Source organism: Chiloscyllium plagiosum, unplaced genomic scaffold (genome assembly GCF_037043375.1).
Source record: "Chiloscyllium plagiosum isolate Xiang-an unplaced genomic scaffold, Cpla_swu_hap1 HiC_scaffold_9, whole genome shotgun sequence".
Taxonomy (NCBI): Eukaryota; Metazoa; Chordata; class Chondrichthyes; order Orectolobiformes; family Hemiscylliidae; genus Chiloscyllium; species Chiloscyllium plagiosum.
The window spans coordinates 68,884,431-68,905,986 of NW_028270147.1; the positions used below are offsets into that span (position 1 = coordinate 68,884,431).

Consider the following 21,556-nt stretch of genomic DNA (forward strand, 5'->3'; position numbering starts at 1 on the left):
ATTGTTAAAAAAATGTAAAGTTGGGACAACAAATTAAAATAGCTATCCACAGGATTCCAAAAGATACATTGTAACCAACAACATTGATATTATTTACCTTTGAAGTACAGCATAAAATTGCTTAGATTTCTGAATAGATTTCTAAACATCCACTATCTTCAGGGCAAACATTATTTACATATTTAACCAAAATAGCTTTTGAAATCAAAACCAAATTATAATATTTCATCTGAAGAGCTACTAAAACATTTTAAGCAAAATATTTTTATTTTTCTCAATTAGAATATTAAATCAGTAATTTTGTTTTCATTCATTTCATAATTAAACATATTCACATACCTGCAACTCCATGGTCCTTCATAATCATGATAAAATTTAGGTGACTGATAAAAATGTTGGTATCAAGCACAAGGAGAATGTCAGACTTCGAAGTAGCTTCAGCTAGATAGTCAAAGTTTAGGGAAAAAAATGAAAATTAATGTTCCTTTTCAGTCTTGGGTGAACATTCATAGTCAGAGAGGATAATAGCGTAAGTGGTATGTCATTGGACAACCAATCCCTCAACGTGAGATGATGACCTAATAATATTAAACGCTGAACTGTTAATCCAGAGATCCAGGTAATGTTCTGGGAACGTGGGTACAAATTCCTCTAAAGCAGACGGAAGAATTTGAATTCCATAAAATTCTGGAATTAAGAGACTTATGATGACCATAAATCCATTGTCAATTGTCAGGAAAAACCCATATGGTTCACTAATGTCCTTTAAGAAAGGAAACTGCCATCCTTACTTCCAGACCCATAATAGACTGTTAACTGCCCTTTGGGCAATTATAGATGGGCAATAAATGCTGGACTTATCCTGTGCATTAAAAAAATACCCAGAGACCTAGATAGGAGTTCAAATCAATTCAACCAAGCATTCAGTTAATTAAATGTCTAGCATTGCTTTGCTTTGTCCTTCAGGCACTACGTATCTTTGTTTGGCTGTCTTAAATGGTGTACTATGTGCCATTTTCACTCATGGCCGCAATCGTCCCCACAGTTCACCCATCAGCACTCCATGTCTAATCAAGAGTATCAGTTTTGAAGTTGAAATTGAAGATGAAGATGGCAAGCTCTTGCCCCCCATGCAGTATGCCCGCTCCGGTCTAGGAACAGCTGAGCTGAATGGCAAACTCATTGTTGCTGGTGAGTCCAAATTCAAAGTGTTCCAACAAGTGGAAAGGCATTTTTGACTTTGTTTTTATCCCCTAGAGTTTTTTTTCAGTTTTCAGTTCCTGTTACTCAGTCATTCTTTGTCTATAAGCAGAAGTCAGTAATTTCTAGCACAAAGAGAGAAGGTTGTGGGAGGTCAAGTGTCTCAGTCCCAGGAAGTTGCTGTGAGAGCTACTCAGTGTAGTGACCTAGGTCTAGCTGCTTCGTTAATGACCTTCCACCAACTAAGGTAAGAACTGTGGATAAGAGAAAAATGTATATTTTTTTGTTTGAAATGGTAGCAGCCACTGAAAACAATCTGTGCCCATATGCAGCTACACCAAGACAATTTAGGCTTGGGTTGATAAATAAGTCATACTCCAGCCTTGTGAGGTATGTCCAACAAAAAAAAAGAACCAACTCTGCTAATGGGTTAATGGATTTACCATCCCTGAATCCACATCAACATCCTGGGGATCACCATTGACCAGAAGTTGAACTGGATCAGTTGTATAAGTACTGTGGGTACAAGAGCAAATCAGAGATTGGGAACTGCACAGTGAATATCTTGCCTGCTGGCTGCCATCTACAGGGCAGAAGTCGCAATTTTTTCACGCAGAAGGTAGTGTGTGTGTATAGAATGAGCTGCCAGAGGAAGTTGGAGAAGCTGGTACAATTACAGCATTTAAGAGGCATCTGGATGGGTATATGAATAGGAAGGTTTCGTGGAATATGGGCCAAGTGCTGGCAAATGGGACCAGATTAATTTTGGATATGTGGTCTGGCATGGACAAGTTTGACCAAAGGGTCTGTTTCTGTGCTGTACATCTCTATGACTCTATCAGTGGGCGGCACGGTGGTTAGCACTGCTGCCTCACAGCGCCTGAGACCCGGGTTCAATTCCCGCCTCAGGCGACTGACTGTGTGGAGTTTGCACATTCTCCCCGTGTCTGCGTGGGTTTCCTCCGGGTGCTCCGGTTTCCTCCCACAATCCAAAGATGTGCAGGTCAGGTGAATTGACCATGTTAAATTGCCCGTAGAGTTAGGTAATGGGTAAATATAGGGGTATGGGTGGGTTGCGCTTCGGCGGGTCGGTGTGGACTTGTTGGGCCGAAGGGCCTGTTTCCACACTGTAATGTAATCTAATCTAATCTAATTAAAGCATTGATGGCAGTAAAATCTGACCTGGTACTTTGATGTCACCGAGGGAAGGAAATCTGTCATTTGTATGAATTGTCACTGAAAACCTATAGCACTTTGGTCAGCTCTTAAATACCCTCGAAAATTACATAGAAAGCTGTCCACCAATAAATGCTGGCCTTGTGGTGCAAACATCTCATGAATTAACAACAAAGTATGACAAACCTTTCTTTTCATGCCCACTTTTCTTTATATTCCCCTGATCTGCAAATCCTATAGAACAGCTGAGAAGACGAATAACTGTTACTAAGGAAACTTCTATTTCTATCTTGCCAATCCTAGGAGGCGCACTCTATTAATCGAGTGAATACTTCGAAGAGTATAAAGGCAGTCAGAGTATACATAAGAGGGATATCAGGAGGGCAAAAAAATGGGGCATGAGATAGCTTTGGCAAATAGAATTAAGGAGAATCCAAAGGGCTTTTACAAATACATTAAGGACAAACGGGTAACTAGGGAGAGAATAGGGCCCCTCCAAGATCTGCAAGGCGGCCTTTGTGTGGAGCCAGAGGAGATAGGGCGGATGCTAATTTTGCATTAGTATTTACTGTGGAAAAGGACATGGAAGATACAGAATGTAGGGAAATAGATGGTGACATCTTGAAAAATGTCCATATTACAGAGGAGGAAGTGCTGGATGTCTTGATGAGCATAAAAATGGATAAATCCCCCAGACCTGATCAGGTATACCCTACATCTCTTTAGGAAGTTAGGGGCCTCTTACTGAGTTATTTGCATCATCGATAGTCGCAGATGAGGTACCAGAAGACTGGAGGTTGGCTAACGTGGTGCTATTGTTTAAGAAAGGTGGTAAGGTCAAGCCAGGCAACTATAGACCGGTGAGCCTGACCTCAGTGGTGGGCAAGTTGTTGGAGGGAATCCTGAGGGACAGGACGTACATGTATTTGGAAAGGCAATGACTGAAGAGGGATAGTCAACATGTCTTTATGTGTGGGAAATCATGTCTCACAAACTTGATTGAGGTTTTTGAAGAAGTAACAAAGAGGATTGATGAGGGCAGAGTGGTAGATGTGATCTATGTGGGCTTCAGTAAAGCACTCAACAAGGTTCCCCATAGGGAAACTGGTGAGCAAGGTTAGGTCTCATGGAATGCAGGAAGAACTAGCCATTTGGATACAGAAATGGCTCAAAGGTAGAAGAGAGGGTGGTGGTGGAGGGTTGTTTTTCAGACTGAAGGCCTGTGACCAGTGGATGCCACAAAGATCGGTGCTGGGTCCATTACTTATCATCGTTTATATAAATGATTTGGATGTGAGCATAAGAGGTACAGTTAGTAAGTTTGCAGATGACACCAAAATTGGAGGCGTAGTGGATAGCGAAGAAGGTTACCTTAGATTACAATGGGACCTTGATCAGATGGGCCAATGGACTGAGAAGTGGCAGAGAGAGTTTAATTTAGATAAATGTGAGGTGCTGCATTTTGGGAAAGCAAATCTTAGCAGGACTTCTCCACTTAATGGTAAGGTCCTAAAGATTGTTGCTGAACAAAGAGACCTTGGAGTGCAGGTCTCTAGCTCCTTGAAAGTGGAGTTGCAGGTCGATAGGATAGTGAAGAAGGTGTTTGGTATGCTTTTCTTTATTGGTCAGAGTATTGAGTACAGGAATTGGGAAGTCATGTTGCGGTTGTACAGGACATTGGTTATGACCCCTCGTGTTAGTTATTTCTGCCCTGGGAAATAGTCTCTGGCTATCGACTCTATCTATGCCTCTCATTACTTTGGAGAGGGTTCAGAGGAGGTTTACCAGGATGCTGCCTGGACTGGAGGGCTTATCTTATGAGGAGAGGTTGACTGAGCTCGGATTTTTTTCATTGGAGAAAAGGAGGAGGAGAGGGGACCTAATTGAGGTATACAAGATAATGAGAGGCATAGATAGAGTCGATAGCCAGAGACTATTTCCCAGGGCAGAAATAACTAACACGAGGGGTCTTGGTTTTAAGCTGGTTGGAGGAAAGTATAGAGGGGATGTCAGAGGTGTGTTCTTTACACAGAGAGTTGTGAGAGCATGGAATGCGTTGCCAGCAGCAGTTGTGGAAGCAAGATCATTGGGGACATTTAAGAGACTACTAGACATGCATATGGTCACAGAAATTTGAGGGTGCATACATGAGGATCAGTGGTCAGCACAACATCGTGGGCTGAAGGGCCTGTTCTGTGCTGTACTGTTCTATGTTCTAATTGCATGCAATATTCCTACAGTGTGTTTTCATGCAGAGAGTGGTACATGTATGGAATGAGCTGCCAGAGGAAGTGGTGGAGACTAGTACAATTGCAACAGTTAAAAGGCATCTGGATGGGTATATGAATAGAAAGGGTTTGAAGGGATATGGGCCAGATGCTGGCAGGTGGGACTAGGTTGGGTTGGGATATCTGGTTGGCATGGACGAGTGGGACCAAAGGGTCTGTTTCCATGCTGTACATCTCTATGACTCTAATAACTTTGGAAGAAGTTCCACTCAAGTTGGATACTTTACCAGCACATATTACCATAATACTACCCAATTAACACAATTTTCACTATGTGAAATTTAATCTTTTGAGATTACCACTGTTTTTATTTTAAAGCAATGCAATTTTCAATCTATTTCAACAAAACTGCCACAGATACGGTCACTGAATCCCCTAATATCAATATGCTGGGGGTGTTACCAGAAACTGAACTGGACTATCCATAAAAACACTGTGGCTTCAAGAGCAGGTCAGAGGCTAGGAATCTTATAGCAGGTAACTCATCTCTTGACTCCTCTATGGCTTCCACCATTTACAAGGCACAAGTCAGGAACGAGACAGTTGAATGTAGCTAAACACCACTCAAAAGGATTAACAGCAACGAGGAAATAAACAGCCTGCTTGATTGGCAACACATCCACTACAAATACTCAGTTGTAGTACTCTGCACCATCGTCAAGGTGCACTGCAAAAGTTCACTAAGGCTCCTCAGACAACACTTTCCAAACCCAAGACCACGACAATCTAGAAAGACAAGGATCCAAGGTGGAGGATGGGAAAAAAATTGTGGCTCTAAGAGCTGCTCCTTTTTTGAGGTATATTGAAGCTGATTTCCTTGAATTCCAGGAGCAGCAATTACTGTTTTATATGCTGTTGCATTGTTTTGGAACTTTAAGGAAAAAAGATCAAAACAACAGCACTTTTAAAAGGAGAAAGACAGACAAAAGGCAGAGACCACATGGTTAGTGAGGGAGAGAAAGAAAGGAACCTACACTGCTAACTAACACAGCTGTGTCAGTTACTGCCTTTGGTATTTGAGTTCATGTATCTCTGGACATCAGAGTGTGTCTAGGAAAAATTAACAAACAGCAAAATTCACAACAGACCGGAGGAACCTGTGTGGGAGAGCCCACAGCACAGGAACAGATAAGTTCATAGTTGTTAAGTGTAACCATGCTGTAAGTCCACAGCTGTGAGTTGAGTGGGTTCTTTCTTGATTATATGTTTTATTAAGATCTGTCTCTTGCTTAAATTTTAAAAATATAAACCATAAACCATAAATATTAAGTTAAACTGGAGCACTGTTTTTAGAGCAAAACAAACGGTGTTATTTTTTGGGTCTGTAGATTGGGAAGGAGTTAGGATGGCCTCTAGTAAGTGATACATTCTTCCTATTGAATGTGGGAGTTTAGGGAGAGTTTCCATGTTACTGATAATTATGCCTGCAAGAAGTATCTTTGGTTGCGAATCCTATCAAATCGCATGGATCGGTTGGAGTGGCAGGTAGAGGCAATAAGGATTTACAAGAGCTAGGGGGTGTGATGGATGGTAGTTAGAAGAAAGGAGAAAAGCCACAAATATAGTCAGGTAGATGGGTTACCTCCAGAAGACAAAGGAGGGGTAGGAAGGTAATGCAGGAGTCTTCTGTGGCCATCCCCGTTTGAAAAATGTAGGTGGTGATGGACTCTCAGGGGAATGTAGCATGAACAGCCAAGCTTCTAGTATCGAGACTGGCTCTAATGTAATGAGGAGTACATCGGGTTCCAAGCAATCAATTGTTATAGGGGACTCTTTAGTCAGAGATACAGAGAGACATTTCTGCAGCCTGCAGTGAAAAATCAGAATGGTGTGTTGCCTCCCTCGTGCTGGATCAAGAATGTCTCAGAGATCGTGCAGATGTTCTCAAAAGGGGAGAGGGAACTGCAGGAGGTAATTGTACATATTGGAACTAACAGCATAGGAAGGGAAAATGATGAGATTCCGTAGGGAGAACATAGAAAGTTAGGCAGGAATTTAAAAAGGACGTCCTTGACGGGAGTAATGTCTGGATTACTCCCGGTGCTACGAGCTAGTGAGGCTAAGAATAGAAGGATAGAGCAGATGAATACGTAGTTGAGGAACTGGTACATGGGAGGAGGGTTCACATTTTTGGATCATTGGAATCTCTTCTGGGGTAGAAGTGACCTGTATGAGAAAGACGGATTGCACCTGAATTGGAAGGGGCCTAATATACAGCAGAGAGATTTGCTAAATCTGCTCAGGAGAATTTAAACTAGTAAGGTGGGAGTGTGGGTCCCAGGGAGATAGTGAGGAAAGAGATCAATCGGAGACTGGTATAGTTGAGAAAAGAAGCCAGTCAAACAGTCAGGGCAGAGATGAACAAAGCATAGAACAAGGTAGGACTGATAAATTAAACTGCATTTACTTCAATGCGAGGGGCCTAACAGGGAAGGCAGATAAACTCAAGGCATGGTTAGGAACATGGACTGGGACATCATAGTAATTACAGAAACATGGCTCAGGGATGGGCAGAGCTGAAAATGTGTTGCTGGAAAAACGCAGCAGGTCAGGCAGTATCCAAGGAGCAGGAGAATCGACGTTTCGGGCATGAGCCCTTCTTCCTGAAGAAGAGCTCATGCCCGAAGGGTTGATTCTCCTGCTCCTTGGATACTGCCTGACCTGCTGCGCTTTTCCAGCAACACATTTTCAGCTCTGATCTCCAGCATCTGCAGTCCTCACTTTCTCCCTCAGAGATGGGCAGGACTGGCAGCTTAATGTTCCAGGATACAAATGCTGCAGGAAGGATAGAAAGGGAGGCAAGAGAGGAGGGGGTGTGGCGTTTTTGATTAGAAATAGCATTACAGCTGTACTGATGTATTCCCAGAAATACATCCAGGGAAGCTATTTGGTTGAAACTGAGAAATAAGAAAGGGATGATCACCTTATTGGGATTGCATTATAGACCTCTGAACAGTCAGTGGGAAATTGAGAAACAAATTTTAAGGAGATTTCAGTTATCTGTAAGAATAATAGAATGGTTATGGTAGGGGATTTTAATTTTCTAAACATAGATTGGGACTGCAGTGTTAAGAGTTTAAATGAAGAAGAATTTGTTAGGAGTGTACAAGAAATGTTTCTGATTCAGTATGTGGATGTACCTACTAGAGAAGGTACAAAACCTGACCTATTCTTGGGAAATAAGGTAGGGCAGGTGACTAAGGTGTCAGTCAGGGAAGCACTTTGAAGCCAGCAACCATAATTCTATTAGTTTTAAAATAGTGATGGAAAAGGATAGACTGGATCTAAAAGGTGAAGTCCTAAATTGGAGGAAGGCTAATTTTGACTATATTAGGGAAGAACTTTCAAAAGCTGATTGGGGGCAGGTAAAGGGATGGCTGTCCAAAGACAATATATTCCAATTAGGAATAAAGGAAAGGCTGGTAGGTGTAGGGAAAGCTGGATGACTAGGGAAATTGAAGTTTTGGTTAAGAAAAAGAAGGAAGCATATGTCAGGTATAGATAGGAGAGATCAAGTGAATCCTTAAAAGAGTATAAAGGCAGTCGGAGTATACTTAAGAGGGAAATCAGGAGGGCAAAAAGGGGACATGAGATAGCATTGGCTGATAGGGTTAAGGAGAATCCAAAGGGATTTTATAAATAATTAAGGACAAAAGGGTAACTAGGGAATGAATGGGGCCCCTCAAAGATAGGCTGCCTTGCCTATGTGTGGAGCTGCAGGAGACAGGAGAGATACTAAATGAGTACATTGCATCAGTGTTTACTGTGGAGAAGGACATGGAAGATATAGAATGTGGAGAAAGAGATGGTAACATCTTGAAAAATGTCCATATTACAGAGGTGTTGGTGATGGATGTCTTGAAACACACAAGTGGATAAATCCACAGGACCTGATCAGGTATACCCTATATCTCTGTAGGAAGCTAGGGGAGTGATTGCTGGATCCCTTGCTGAGATGTTTGTATCATCGATAGTCACAGGTAAGGTGCTGGAAGACTGGAGGTTGGCTAACATGGTGCCACTGTTTAAGAAAGGTGATAAGGACAAGCCAGGGAACTATAGACCAGTGAGCCTGACGTCGGTGGTGGGCAAGTTGTGGGAGGGAATCCTGAGGGACAGGATGTACATGTATTTGGAAAGGCAAGGACTAATAAGGGATAGTCAACATGGCTTTGCGCGTGGGAAATCATGTTCACGAACTTGATTGAGTTTTTTGAAGAAGTAACAAAGAGGATTGATGAGAGCAAAGCAGGAGACATGATCTGTATGGAGTTCAGTAAGGCGTTCAACAAGGTTTCTCGTGGGAGACTGGTTAGCAAGGTTAGATCTCACGGAATACAAGGATAATTAGCCATTTGGATACAGAACTAGCTTGAAGGTAGAAGACAGAGGGTGGTGGAGAGTTGCTTTTCACCTCGAGGCCTATGACCAATGGTGTGCCACAAGGATTGGTGCTGGATCCACTGCTTTTTGTCATTTATATAAATCATTTGGATGTGAGCATAAGAGGTCTACTTGGTAAGTTTGCTGATGACACCAAAATTGGAGGTGTAGTGAACAGCAAAGAAGGCTAACTCAGTGTACAAAGGAATCTTGATGAAATGGGCCAATGGGCTGAGAAGTTGCAGATGGAATTTAATTTAAATATATGCAAGGTGCTGCATTTTGAGAAAGCAAATCAGAGCAGAACTTATGTACTCAATGATAATGTCATTGAGAGTGTTGCTGAACAAATAGACCTTGGAGTGCAGGTTCATAGCTCTTTGGAAGTGGAGTCGCAGGTAGATTGGATAGTGAAGGCGGCGTTTAGTATATTTTTCTTTATTGGGCAGAGCATTGAGTACAGGAGTTAGGAGATCATGTTGCAGCTGAACAGTACATTGGCTTGGCTACTTTTGGAATATTCCATGCAATTCTGGTCTCCTTCCTTTTGGAAGGATGTTGTGAAACTTGAAAGGGTTCAGACAAGATTCACAAGGACATTGCCAGGTTTGGAGGGTTTGAGTTATAGGGAGAGGCTGAATAGGTGATGGCTGTTTTCCAGAGAGCGTAGGAGGCTGAGGGGTTACCTTATAGATGTTTATAAAATGAGGCGCTTGGATAGAGTAAACAGACAAGGTCTTTTCCCTGGGGTGGGGGAGTCCAGAAATAGAAGGCATAGGTTTCGGGGGAGAGGGGAAAGATATAAAAGGAACATAAAGGGTAACTTTTTCCAGACAGAGGGCGGTGTGTCTATGAATGAGCTGCCAGAGGAAGTGGTGGAGGCTCGTACAATTACAACATTTAAAAGGCATCTGGATGGGTACGTGAATAGGAAAGGTTTAGAAGTATTTGGGCCAAGTGCTAGCAAATGGGACTAGATTAAGTTAGGATATCTGGTCAGCATAGACGAGTTGGACCGAAGGGTCTGTTTCCGTGCTGTACATCTCTATGGTAGCAGATATATGGGAACACCATGACCCCTAAGTTACCCTCCAATCCTGACTTGGAAATATATCACTGCTCTTAAACTCCTATCCCAACAGCTGTACCTACTGCAAATGATCTGCAACGGTTGAAGACAGCAGCTGACCACCACATTCTCAAGGGCAACTAGGAATGGACAATAAATATTGACCCAGCCAGCACCCAGTAAACAAAGAAACAAAATGTGAAAATTGGTAAAGACCAGAAATTTGACTATGCACGCTCAACAAAACATTTACAATTCTAGTTGAAGTAATTTTCTTTAAATCTCTGCACTGATAATTGTTCATTTTCTTCAACTGGGGAAATTACAAAATTGCCCAGTACTAATATTTCCAAGGCCTGTCCGAGATGGAGGGATTGATTGGGCTATTGTTGGCAGTCACATCTAATTAAGGGAGCTACACTGTACGTGAAATACATCAAGGGATTTTTTTCAAAGCAATACTTAATTTTCCCATTCATATGGGATAATTTGCTTTGTTAAATTGAAATCAACTTTCTTCAAAAACTGGACTGATTAAAATTATCAGACAAATTTGTAACCCCTCAATTTCCAGGGAACTTTTATTTTTATGTTATATCATTGCATGAATACAACAGCAGCAAACACTTTCTTTCTAAGTATGATGAGGCTTAAAATTTGCCAAACTTCCTAATAATATTAGAAAATGCTCACTAACTGTTGTTATGAGCTAAAATATTTCTTTTGGTTTTCTTAGTAGAAAATATCAATTGTAAAACATGCTATTTAGAAAAATAGCAGCGTTTATCGAGACAATATTCTAAATAAAGGTAAAGAAGAGGAATAAAAAGGATGAAATAAATGATAACTTAAAGTGTAACTTACTTGAGAATATTTTTATTTCCTGAGGTGGATCTATATCCATGCTCGTCAACTCTCCATAGCTCTGTCCCAGTTCCACCTCCAAGACTTTCTCATATCGAGCTGTTTGCAGCTCTTCTACTATCTCCATCTTTAGTGAGAGAAACAACTTTTAGTGTTGCAATGCAAAATGAAGCAAACATTTCTCATAAAGCCATGAGACTTAATATCCATTTGAGGATTATCCATTCTTAAAACAAGGAGTAATTGTTATTTTTAGTGATCTTAAACATCAGATTTGAACTGCCATAAACAGAATTGCAATTATAAATCCACGATCTAAAGATTTGTTCCTCAGTTTCAGTCATTTGGGAACACAAATTCCAAATAAACCAACATTCTTCATGTGGAAAAGGAAGTATAGTTTGCCAGAGTTACAAGTGCAAATACTGAACAGTTCAACAGGTTGGAATTCCATGATTCCAAGCAGAATACATCAATTGACAAGGGAATTCTCTGTATGAACAGCATTAGTCAACATATTTACCTCAAAATGCAATCAATGATGTTTCAGATAGGACTTAATACATATACAATTAGTTAAAACATTGATATAATATGGGTCACCAATACTGAATCACCTTTAGCCATTAAAACTAGCAATGTTTTATGGCCATTTTTAAAAGTATATATACAATTGTAAAAATCTTTGTGAGCTGAAGTAAATTAAAACAAAAATCTCAACAGCTACTTTCCATGCTAATTATATATGCCCAACCTTATACAATCCTATCAAAACAGAATTCATATAATCAGTTAATTGTTTCTGCAAAAATATTTACATATATATTTAACAGTACTAATATTTCCAAGGCCTGTCTGAGATGGAGGGATTGATTGGGCTATTGTTGGCAGTCACATCTAATTAAGGGAGCTACACTGTACGTGAAATACATCAAGGGATTTTTTTCAAAGCAATACTTAATTTTCCCATTCATATGGGATAATTTGCTTTGTTAAATTGAAATCAACTTTCTTCAAAAACTGGACTGATTAAAATTATCAGACAAATTTGTAACCCCTCAATTTCCAGGGAACTTTTATTTTTATGTTATATCATAATGTGCAAATTATGCTGTAATGTTGCACCACTGACATCACGAGTTGGCTGTACAAACTGTTTACTATTGATTACCTTTACTTTGCAGAGTAGTTCAGGCAGATCAGTTGCCTCTGTTCAGTGATTGAGAGGAAAGGAAGAGGATATCTTTGTCTGCATGAAATCAAATCTTTAAACATTGATCCTTATTAAGATTCAAACTAACACTGACATTATACAACTACTTGGCAAATGTCATGAATTTGGACTATTGTGTGGTTCTGCTCCTCACACTATAGAAAGAACGTGGTGGCTTTGGAGAGGGTGCAGAAGAGATTTACCAGGATACTGCCCGAATTGGAATGTATTAGTTCAAAGGAAAAGGTGGACAAATTTGGATTGTTTTCACTTGAACATTGGAAGCTGAGGAGCTGCCTGATAATTTTATATAGTTTTAAAAGAGACACGGATAGGATGGATAGTCAGAGTCTTTTTCCCAAGGTGGAAATACCGAAATACGAGGCTTAAAGTCAGAGGGAGAAAGTTTGAAGGAGATAGACAAGGCAAGTTTTATTTTAAGAGAGCCTTGGAGTCCTATAGCACAGAGACAGGACCTTTGACCCAAACTGGCCCATGCCAGCCAAAATGTCCATCCACACTAGCCCTACATCCTTCTAAACCTTTCTTATTGATGTACTTGTCCAAATGACTTTGAAAAATTGTTAATGTACCCACCTCAACCACTTCCGCTGGAAGCTCATTCAATATGTGCATCACCCGCTGTGTAAAAAGGTTGCCCCTCAGGTTCCATTTTATTCTTTCCCCTCTAACTTAAAATTGATGTCCTGTCATCTTGAATTCCCCAACCCTGGGAAAAAGACTGAGTGCAAACACCCTATCCATGCCTCTCATGATCTTATACACTTCTAGAAGATCCCCACTCAGTCTCCTACGCTGTAAAGAGAAAGGTCCTAGCTTGTCCAACCTCTCCCTATAACTCAGACCCTTGAGCCCTGGCAACATCCTTGTAAATTTCTTCTACATTCTTTCCAGTTTAATCACATCCTTCCGATAACAAGGTGACCAAAACTGAACACAATATCCAAGTGCAGTCTCACCAACGTTCTGTACAACATAACTTCTCAACCTCTATACTCAATGCCCTGACTGATGAAGGCCAGTGTACCAAAAGCCTTCATCACTGCCCTTTCTACCTGTAACTCCACTTTCAGACAACTGTGCACTTGAACTCAGAGGTCCCTCTGTTCCAGAATTGGTAGTTGCCTGGAACGTGCTGATAGAAAGATGATAGAAACATATCATAGCAACATTTAAGATGTATTTAGGCAGACACATGAACAGGCAGGGAGTAGAGAGGGATATGAATAATGTGCAGGGCAGGTGGCATTGGTTTAGAATGGCATCATGGTCAGCAGAGACATGGTGGGCCAAAGAGTCTGTTCCTATGCTGTATTCTTCTGAGTAACTATTACGTATTAATACAAAATTATAACATTACATTTCAAGGCAAGAAAATTCAAAAACAAACTCAAACTTCAGTTTGTGAAAAAAGGGATTCGTTGGGAAGTTCAGAACATCTCTAATTTCGCACTAAGTAACTAACTACAGCTTGCAACATACTTGGGTTTATTCAAAACCAGAATCTGTCTATTGAGAAATTGGTTTTAAATAAAGAGAGTCAAATTTAATAGAAGAGCAAAGCCAGCTATGAACTATCTGCAGGATTTGCTCATAATTGCTTTTGGATTAATTGTAATGTGGTGATAGACTCCTTGTTTTTCAGATATGACCAAGCTATAAGTGACTGTGACATCTTCTCTGGGTTCATCCTTGAAAAGAGGTTAAAGAAAGATCATGGACTGTCCCAGAACTGGCAGTTAATATTGCCTTTATTGGTGATAAGGGAAAATGTAGCTGCACCATCTCTGGGCTACCTCAGCATGTTGGTTGTTGCCAGTTTGGAGTCAATAGTCTTTGAAGCAGGCTGGACCAAATTGCAGTGTTTGCCTCTATATGTCCAAACTTTCCTGCAATGGTTTCCCAATGGGCCGCAATGAAGGTTTTTGTAAGGGCCTTTTTAAGGGTGCTTGTGTTGTTTTCACTGATAAACTTTCAGTCATTTGCTCTAAAACAGTTCCCTAAGGAAGATTTGCTGATGGAATGTGGGAGAACTGGACTGCCCATGTAAATTGAAGTTTCTGGAAGATAATTGCCACGTTGCTGTGCACAAAACAATGAAGACTCACCTCACTCATAACTGTCTTGACACTGAAATCTCATGGCAGACCTCAGGTGTCTTTGGTAGAAGCGTAGCACAGCTTTGATGTGGTGCACATACCAGAACCAGAATTCTGTGCCACACAACAGGATTGAGTTTAATCTTACATCTCAACCTGATGCCATGCTGCTTCCAGACACTATCATGGAGTTTGTCTTGGGAAGAAATTGTTCTTTGGCTACACCGACCAATATCGCTGTCAATCGTGGCATCCATTGACAGAACATTGACAAGATCGCAGAATTTCTCTACAACCTGAAGTTGGTGCCATCAACAGTTGTGTCTGGTGCTCCATCATGTGTTCTCAGTGCTGACTGAGACATAAAAACAGTCTCTTTAAGCCTGAGAATATGACCAAAAGTTTTGGCAGCACTCAGGCATTTGCTCACCATTAACCAAACATCCTTAGAGAGCACCTTCCAAAACCATGACTATTTCCATCTAGAAGGACAAGGGCAGCAGACACGTGGGAATACCATCAGCCGCATATTTCCCTCCAAGCTACTCACTTAGAAATATATCACCATTTCCTTCATTATCACTGGGTCACAATCCTGGAATTCCTTCCCTAACAGCGTTAAAGGTTTACTTATAGCAGATGGCGTCCCATCACAACATTCTCAAGGGCAGCTAAGGATGGCTAATAAATGCTGGCCAGCCAGCAATGCCCACATCTCACAAGTGAAGAAAATAAATTCTGGCAATTTCCTTGCTGCTGGCAGCTAAGGCACAGTCATCTCCATACAGAGATTCTCCAATAACTGCTTCTGACTTCGGTGAAAGTAGGCTGTTTGGAGAGAGTGAAGAGTTTTCTTGAACGGAACCTAATGCCAATGACTGCAGGTCTGCTCCTGATGGTTTCCTTATGCACTGCAGTAAGAGCAAGATTGAAGAGTTGAGGGAGCCTTGATACACCCTTGGTTTACAGAGTTGGTTACCACAAAGGCATCAGACATCTTGCCACAGGCCCAAATACTGTAGGATAGTATGGCTGAACATAAGTTCGTGGGCGGCATGGTGGCACAGTGGTTAGCATTGCTGCCTCACAGCGCCAGAGACCCGGGTTCAATTCCCGCCTCAGGCGACTGACTGTGTGGAGTTTGCACGTTCTCCCCGTGTCTGCGTGGGTTTCCTCCGGGTGCTCCGGTTTCCTCCCACAGTCCAAAGATGTGCAGGGTCAGGTGAATTGGCCATACTAAATTGCCCGTAGTGTTAGGTAAGGGGTAAATGTAGGGGCATGGGTGGGTTTCGCTTCGGCGGGTCGGTGTGGACTTGGTGGGCCGAAGGGCCTGTTTCCACACTGTAATCTAATCTAATCTAATCTAGATTAGAAATCTAATCTAAATCTAAGTGCAAGGTTTTCACAGGGACCAGGTTGATTCTCACAGTCAAAAACTTTACTTAGCTCCAAGAGCAGGTCCCAATGTTACTTTCTGTATTTTTCTTCCAATGTCTTGCTGTAAACACCATCTCAGTTGTCCCATTGGTTCACTTTGAACATGTGACTCCAAAAGGATATCTGCAAGGCTGTTTAGTTTAATACAATCCTGGAGTTGAAACATAGCACTTTTCATTTTACATAGAAGTTGCCATAGTCCTACCAGATCACAGGGCTGCTCTCTCATAAGCAAGGGATGGCTGGTGGTTGTTTAATTGGGTCACCGCACCTCATGAGAGGGGAGATGTTGAGAAGAGGAGTCCTTCATGGTAACCTCAGCCAGTGCAAGAATTGAACCTATGTTCCTAGCAACACAGATCAACCACCCAGCCAACTGACCCCCTTGCACCAACCAGCAAAGTAAAGCTAGAGCTGAACATTCAAGCTGATCAAGGATAAAATTAAAAATTAAAAAAAAAAAGAGTACAATGAGATACAAGCACTTTTTAGCAAATTCATTAACAATGTGTTTATGGTCAAAATATTTTCTCTCTTCCCCTGGATATCAAGTCTCCTCTCTTAACTGGAATACAACCATGAAATCTTTATTTTTGCGGATTACACAGCAGTGCACGATGAGTCTCAAGAACTTCAAAAAACTTTAAATTTAATGTTCCAATTAATTTATATTGGTCTCATGTCGCTGATTTAAACTGATATTGCTGTTGTGCTTTGAATTTACCAACAAGAAAACAGTACAGCTATACTTCAACTTGCATGCAAAAGCTGACTGAAAGAGGAAATGAAAGTAGCTATTACTAAGGGATCAAGGGTAAACTCCTCCAGTGACTAGTCATACCTGTCAGGAATATAGCTATTTATGATTATTGGAGGCCTATAATCACAGCCTATAAACTTTGGTGCAAGAAATATTCCTCAGCAAAGTGTCTCATGCTAAATATTATCAAACACTTACCAAGAATCTATCCTCCGTGGAAAGTGAGAAATGAGGCTTTTTGCGGATAGTTGCATTCAGCTGCATTTACACTTCTAAAATGAACCAGCCCATGACAGCCTACCTCAGGTCCTGAATAAAATTAGAACTTGGTAGACATGTGTCTGATAACATTCACGCAGGTGGACAGTGGAATAGCTTCACTGATGGAGTGCAGCAATCCCACAGACACCTGGGAATCACTGGCCCAACACTGTTCAAATGGAGGAGCAGCATCTGGGAAGACATCGAGCACCTCGAGATTTGCCATCAGGAAAAAAAAATGGAAGCTGGGGAAAAACCAGCAAAAGCAACGCACTGCCACAGCAATGCCCCACCAACCCCTTCCCGTGACCACCACCTGCCCCAAGTGTAACACTGACTGTGGAAGCAGCATCGGTCTGTTCAAGCCATCTATGGACTCACAGTGAGAGTGTAGGTGAGTCATCCTTGTCCGCAAGGGATTGCTGATCAATGAACATTCATACAATGGTCTTGTGTAACCTGTGCAAGGCAATACAGAATCAATAATAGATCCAATTTATACTGTTGCCTCAATGTTGCAAATTCATAGACTACTTACCAATCATTAAAATCAGAAAGTTTGATTCATGATAACTCTTAACGCAAATCAGTGTACCTAAAAAAATTCAATGCATCTTGTACAGTAGTACCACTTACTGTAAGGAAAAGAGAAATGAACTCAAGCAGTTTTATATTCTTCTCCATTTTAAAGAAAAATTATAGGCAGATCAACAATGGCTGAAGATCACTGACCTTGGGGACTTGAGAGAACAGAATTTTTTTTAACATGGCCGAGATTAGGTTGAAAAGAAGTGGAAACAGACCAAATAATAATTGTAAAAGTTGTATTGCATTAATAACTATATTATTAATGGTTCATTACAATTTTTAAAAACATTTTTTGAAACCAATAAGACAAACGTATTTATAGATCAATTATATACTAAATAGCTTGCATCTATGGAAAGAACTTTAACCTTTTTGTAAAAAGTAACTATGCAGTGTAATTCAGATGCAAAGTTTCAATGCAGGAATAAACAAAATCTTTAAATCATCTCCAGGAAGTAAGTTCAGGGCAGCACAGTAACAATTTAAAAAGTAAGTTTTGAAACAGCAATATCGAGCAAGCAATATATCTTGAAGTTGTTGAATCTGGATTTCTCTGTGCAGGTAATCCAAAACTATAGTATGATGATCATTATTTTTTTGTCTGTAGTTTGCCTACATTAGGCTTTCAACTGTTTGTGTGACACGACTGGTCAGCAAGTTTGGTGGTTCGAGAAAACCCAGGGATGGCACAAGCGCTGCATTCTCTTTTAGGGGTGGCACGGTGGCTCAGTGGTTAGCACTGCTGCCACAGAACCAGGGTCCCAGGTTCGATTCCAGCCTCGGATGACTGTCTGTGTGGAATTTGCACATTCTCCCAGTGTCTGCGTGGGTTTCCTCCAGTGCTCTGGTTTCCTCCCACAGTCCAAAGATGTGCAGTTCAGGTGAATTGGCCATTCTAAATTGCCCATAGTGTTAGGTGCATTAGTCAGAGGGAAATGGGCCTGGGTGGGTTACTCTTTGGAGGGTCAGTGTGGACTGGTTGGGCCGAAGGGCCTGTTTCCACACTTAGGGAATCTAATCTAATCTTAAAAAAAACTGAAATAAACGTCGTTGTACTGTACCTAAAATTTAATGATCCATTCACGTAAAAAAAATTTGAATAACAATAACCAAAGTTTCAACAGTACTTTCCACAGGAAAGATTATTTTCATAGAGAACATAGAACAACACAGCGCAGTATAGGCCCTTGGGCCCTCGATGTTGCGCTGACCTGTGAATTAATCTAAACCCATCCACCTACACTATCCCATCATCATCCATGTGCTTATCCAAGGATTGGCTGAGTTAACTACATTAGCAGACAGAACATCCCATGCCCTTACCACTCTGAATAAAGAATCTGCCTCTGACATCTGTCTTATATAATTGATTCTACTGGTTTTACTGAAGATCTAGAAAGATCGGCAGTCATACTAATCATTGGATGCTTTGTCAAAAAAAAACCCACCTTTTGATCAGTATCCATATCCACATTATCTGGTAAAGTGGTAGATGAATTCAATCTTTGAGAATCCTTTAAGGATTAAAATATAGTAAAAACAGGATTAACTGGTACAATGTTTCAGTATAACCATCGTTAGCAAAGTGGTTTTTAACTTAAGCCGCATTTTTCTTAATAAATATGCTCACAAGTTCATTTACCTCTCTATTAGCGAATTATAAAAGCAATATACTTGAATCTTTTACCAAATATCTAACATCTGTTGCACTAAATCATATTCTTTTGTATAATATACACTGAGTTCAGAAGAGCTACACAGTCACAAAAAAAGGCTGGAGTTTATAGATCTATTTGATATTATGGAAATCAATACAGTGAAAAACTAAATGCTAAATTGTAACAATAAGGTCAGTAGTATATTATAGTCAACATCAGTCAATTAAAGGCAATTACAGTGACGTTTTAGTTACTTATAGAGAAGAAAATATTGATGAGAAATATGAATGTGCTTAACTAGAAAGGGCTGTAAAAGAATCATTGGACACTAATACATTTTGAAAAGCTATCTTATGTTAAGCATTTCAATTCATTTGCAGAAGTAGTATCACTGAGGATTATTATGATTTTCCAAATTAAATGCTGTGGCTCAAGTGGCCTGCTAAATCGGGACGTACTTTACTTATTTAAAAATCATTATAAACATTAGAATCCATCAATCAGATAAGGAAAGGAAATAAACTTCTATTACCGGTTGATGTGCAAACAGCACATGATCCTGCTTTTTTGGAGTAGATTTTGTTGCATTGTCTGAAGATTGACCTTTTGACTGAGCAGCACTTGAAGTTAATAACTTTTGAGAATTACTCTGTGACAAGGCATCAGTAGCATAGACCTTTTTAAGAATTTTAAAACTATTAAACTTTTTAGCTTGTTTTGGAGTTCCAAATTCCTCAACTTTTTCACAGCTTGGTGATAATACTGCCACATCAGTTGTCGCAAAGAGTCCAGACTTCGGAGTTAAGTCCGAATCTGTGATTTCAAGCTGATGTTCTTGTGGATATCCTGATTCTCCTTTTCTTTCGCGAACCAATTTTGTCCTTTTAGGATCATTACAGGGCCTTAATGACTGTTCGTAATTCTTACCAAATGATTCAGAGCTTTTTTGCTCCTTAGAAATTATATTTGGGTTTTCAACCCCTGTGGATTTTGACTGATTACTGGATTTTCCCGAACTTTTGACTAAGTAAGATGCTGTTCTGATTGTGCTGGACTCATTGCCAGCCTGTTCCAATTTTTTAGATTTCTTTCTGCGTTCTCTCAAGCAATTAGATATTTTATTGCACCTCTCCCAAATAACAGATTCTGGAATTTTTGATCCTTCACTCAAATTTCCCGTATTTTTGACAGGTTTCAGGGGTGCGCTGGTTACTTTCCACACATCAAATAATTTTCCAGAGCTACTAGGCTTTTCCTGTAACTTCACAAGCATGTCAGATTTTTCTTTGGAGCTATCTAGTTCTTCAACGTTTCTTAGAACTTCATGCGAATCCTTAACATTTTGTTTTAGGTCTGAATAATTTGATTTCATATGCAGCTCTGAAGATTTTGCCTGTTCTTTGGTTTCAATCTTCTTCTCTCTTAATTCATCACTTGAAACAGTGAGTTTGCTTGTTCTGTGCAGAGAGTTAATTGTACAGTACTCATTTCTGTCCTTTGCATAATGATTTCCAGTAGCCTCTTTAGCTTCTTGTAAATATATTTTGCTTATGTAGTCTTTAAAACCAGTTTGTAAGCATTCAAATGAAGAGCAACTTGCTTTTGCCTCCAACAACTTGAGATCTTCTTCCTCAGTTGATGGCACTGCTTTGTGTTGAAGTGCATGTCTGCAGAATTCAGAACGCTGACATATCTTACACCATGACAATTCACCTGTACGATCTGTTGAGCAATAAGTAGATTTTGTAGTTGTGGAAGTTTGGTGCTTCTCTCGGTTATTTTCTTCATGTGAACGTTTCTTGTGTTTTTTCTTTCGCTTTGATTTGCACTTGATTTTTTCAGGATATGAAGAGGATGTTGCCACTGAAAAAGCTGGCTCTTGAACAGGAGCATCCTTGAACTTTTCCGGTCTGATTTTATGCTTTTCCTTCAAATGCGACAGTCTAGGTAGATAAAAAAGAAAAAAAAAAATAAAGACCCGAACCACTGGATTACTTAAGAGATGCTTCTCGTACTTAGCCAACAAAATGTTTGCAACACTAGAAAGTGCAAGAGAACAAGATTAAGCCATTATCAAAATAACAAAGTAACAGCAAAACAAAAAGTGCTGGAGAAACTCAGCAGGTCTGGCAGCATCTGTGGAGAGAAAAACAGAGTTAATGTCTCGACTTCAGTGACCCTCCATCAGAACTTTTGTTAAATTTTAGTGCTCATTTGTTTCTTAAGCTTTTGTTTCTTAACTGTACGGAGTCGCATGGAAAGACAAGCAGAATGTCTTCCAAGTCATCACACCAAAGGTCAAGAGAAATTCAATAGCAGTCTGTCATTAGTAATGTAAGAAGCACATACTTTCTGTTCTCATAACTACTCAGCCATATTTTAGTGACACTATTTCACCATTACATTTTCTTGATTGGCTGTAAGTAATAGAGCCACAAAATCAGAAATGAAGTCAGACACATAAAAGTAGCTATAAATTATATGAATACACAAACAGTGAGAAAATTGCTCATTAAAAACCACCGATAACTTCAGAAGA

General features: G+C 40.2%; 1 protein-coding gene across 1 annotated transcript in view; it reads right to left on the reverse strand.

Annotated features, from left to right (window-relative positions):
- Positions 1-21,556, reverse strand: part of swt1 (SWT1 RNA endoribonuclease homolog) — a 139,160-nt gene that overhangs the window by 76,858 nt on the left and 40,746 nt on the right. The window contains exons 5-8 of the mRNA XM_043699544.2: positions 19,550-20,960; positions 18,808-18,873; positions 10,981-11,107; positions 340-441 (exon numbers count right to left, since the gene is read on the reverse strand). Of these exons, the coding sequence (XP_043555479.2) occupies positions 340-441; positions 10,981-11,107; positions 18,808-18,873; positions 19,550-20,960 (1,706 nt within the window). The remainder of the gene's footprint in view (positions 1-339; positions 442-10,980; positions 11,108-18,807; positions 18,874-19,549; positions 20,961-21,556) is intronic.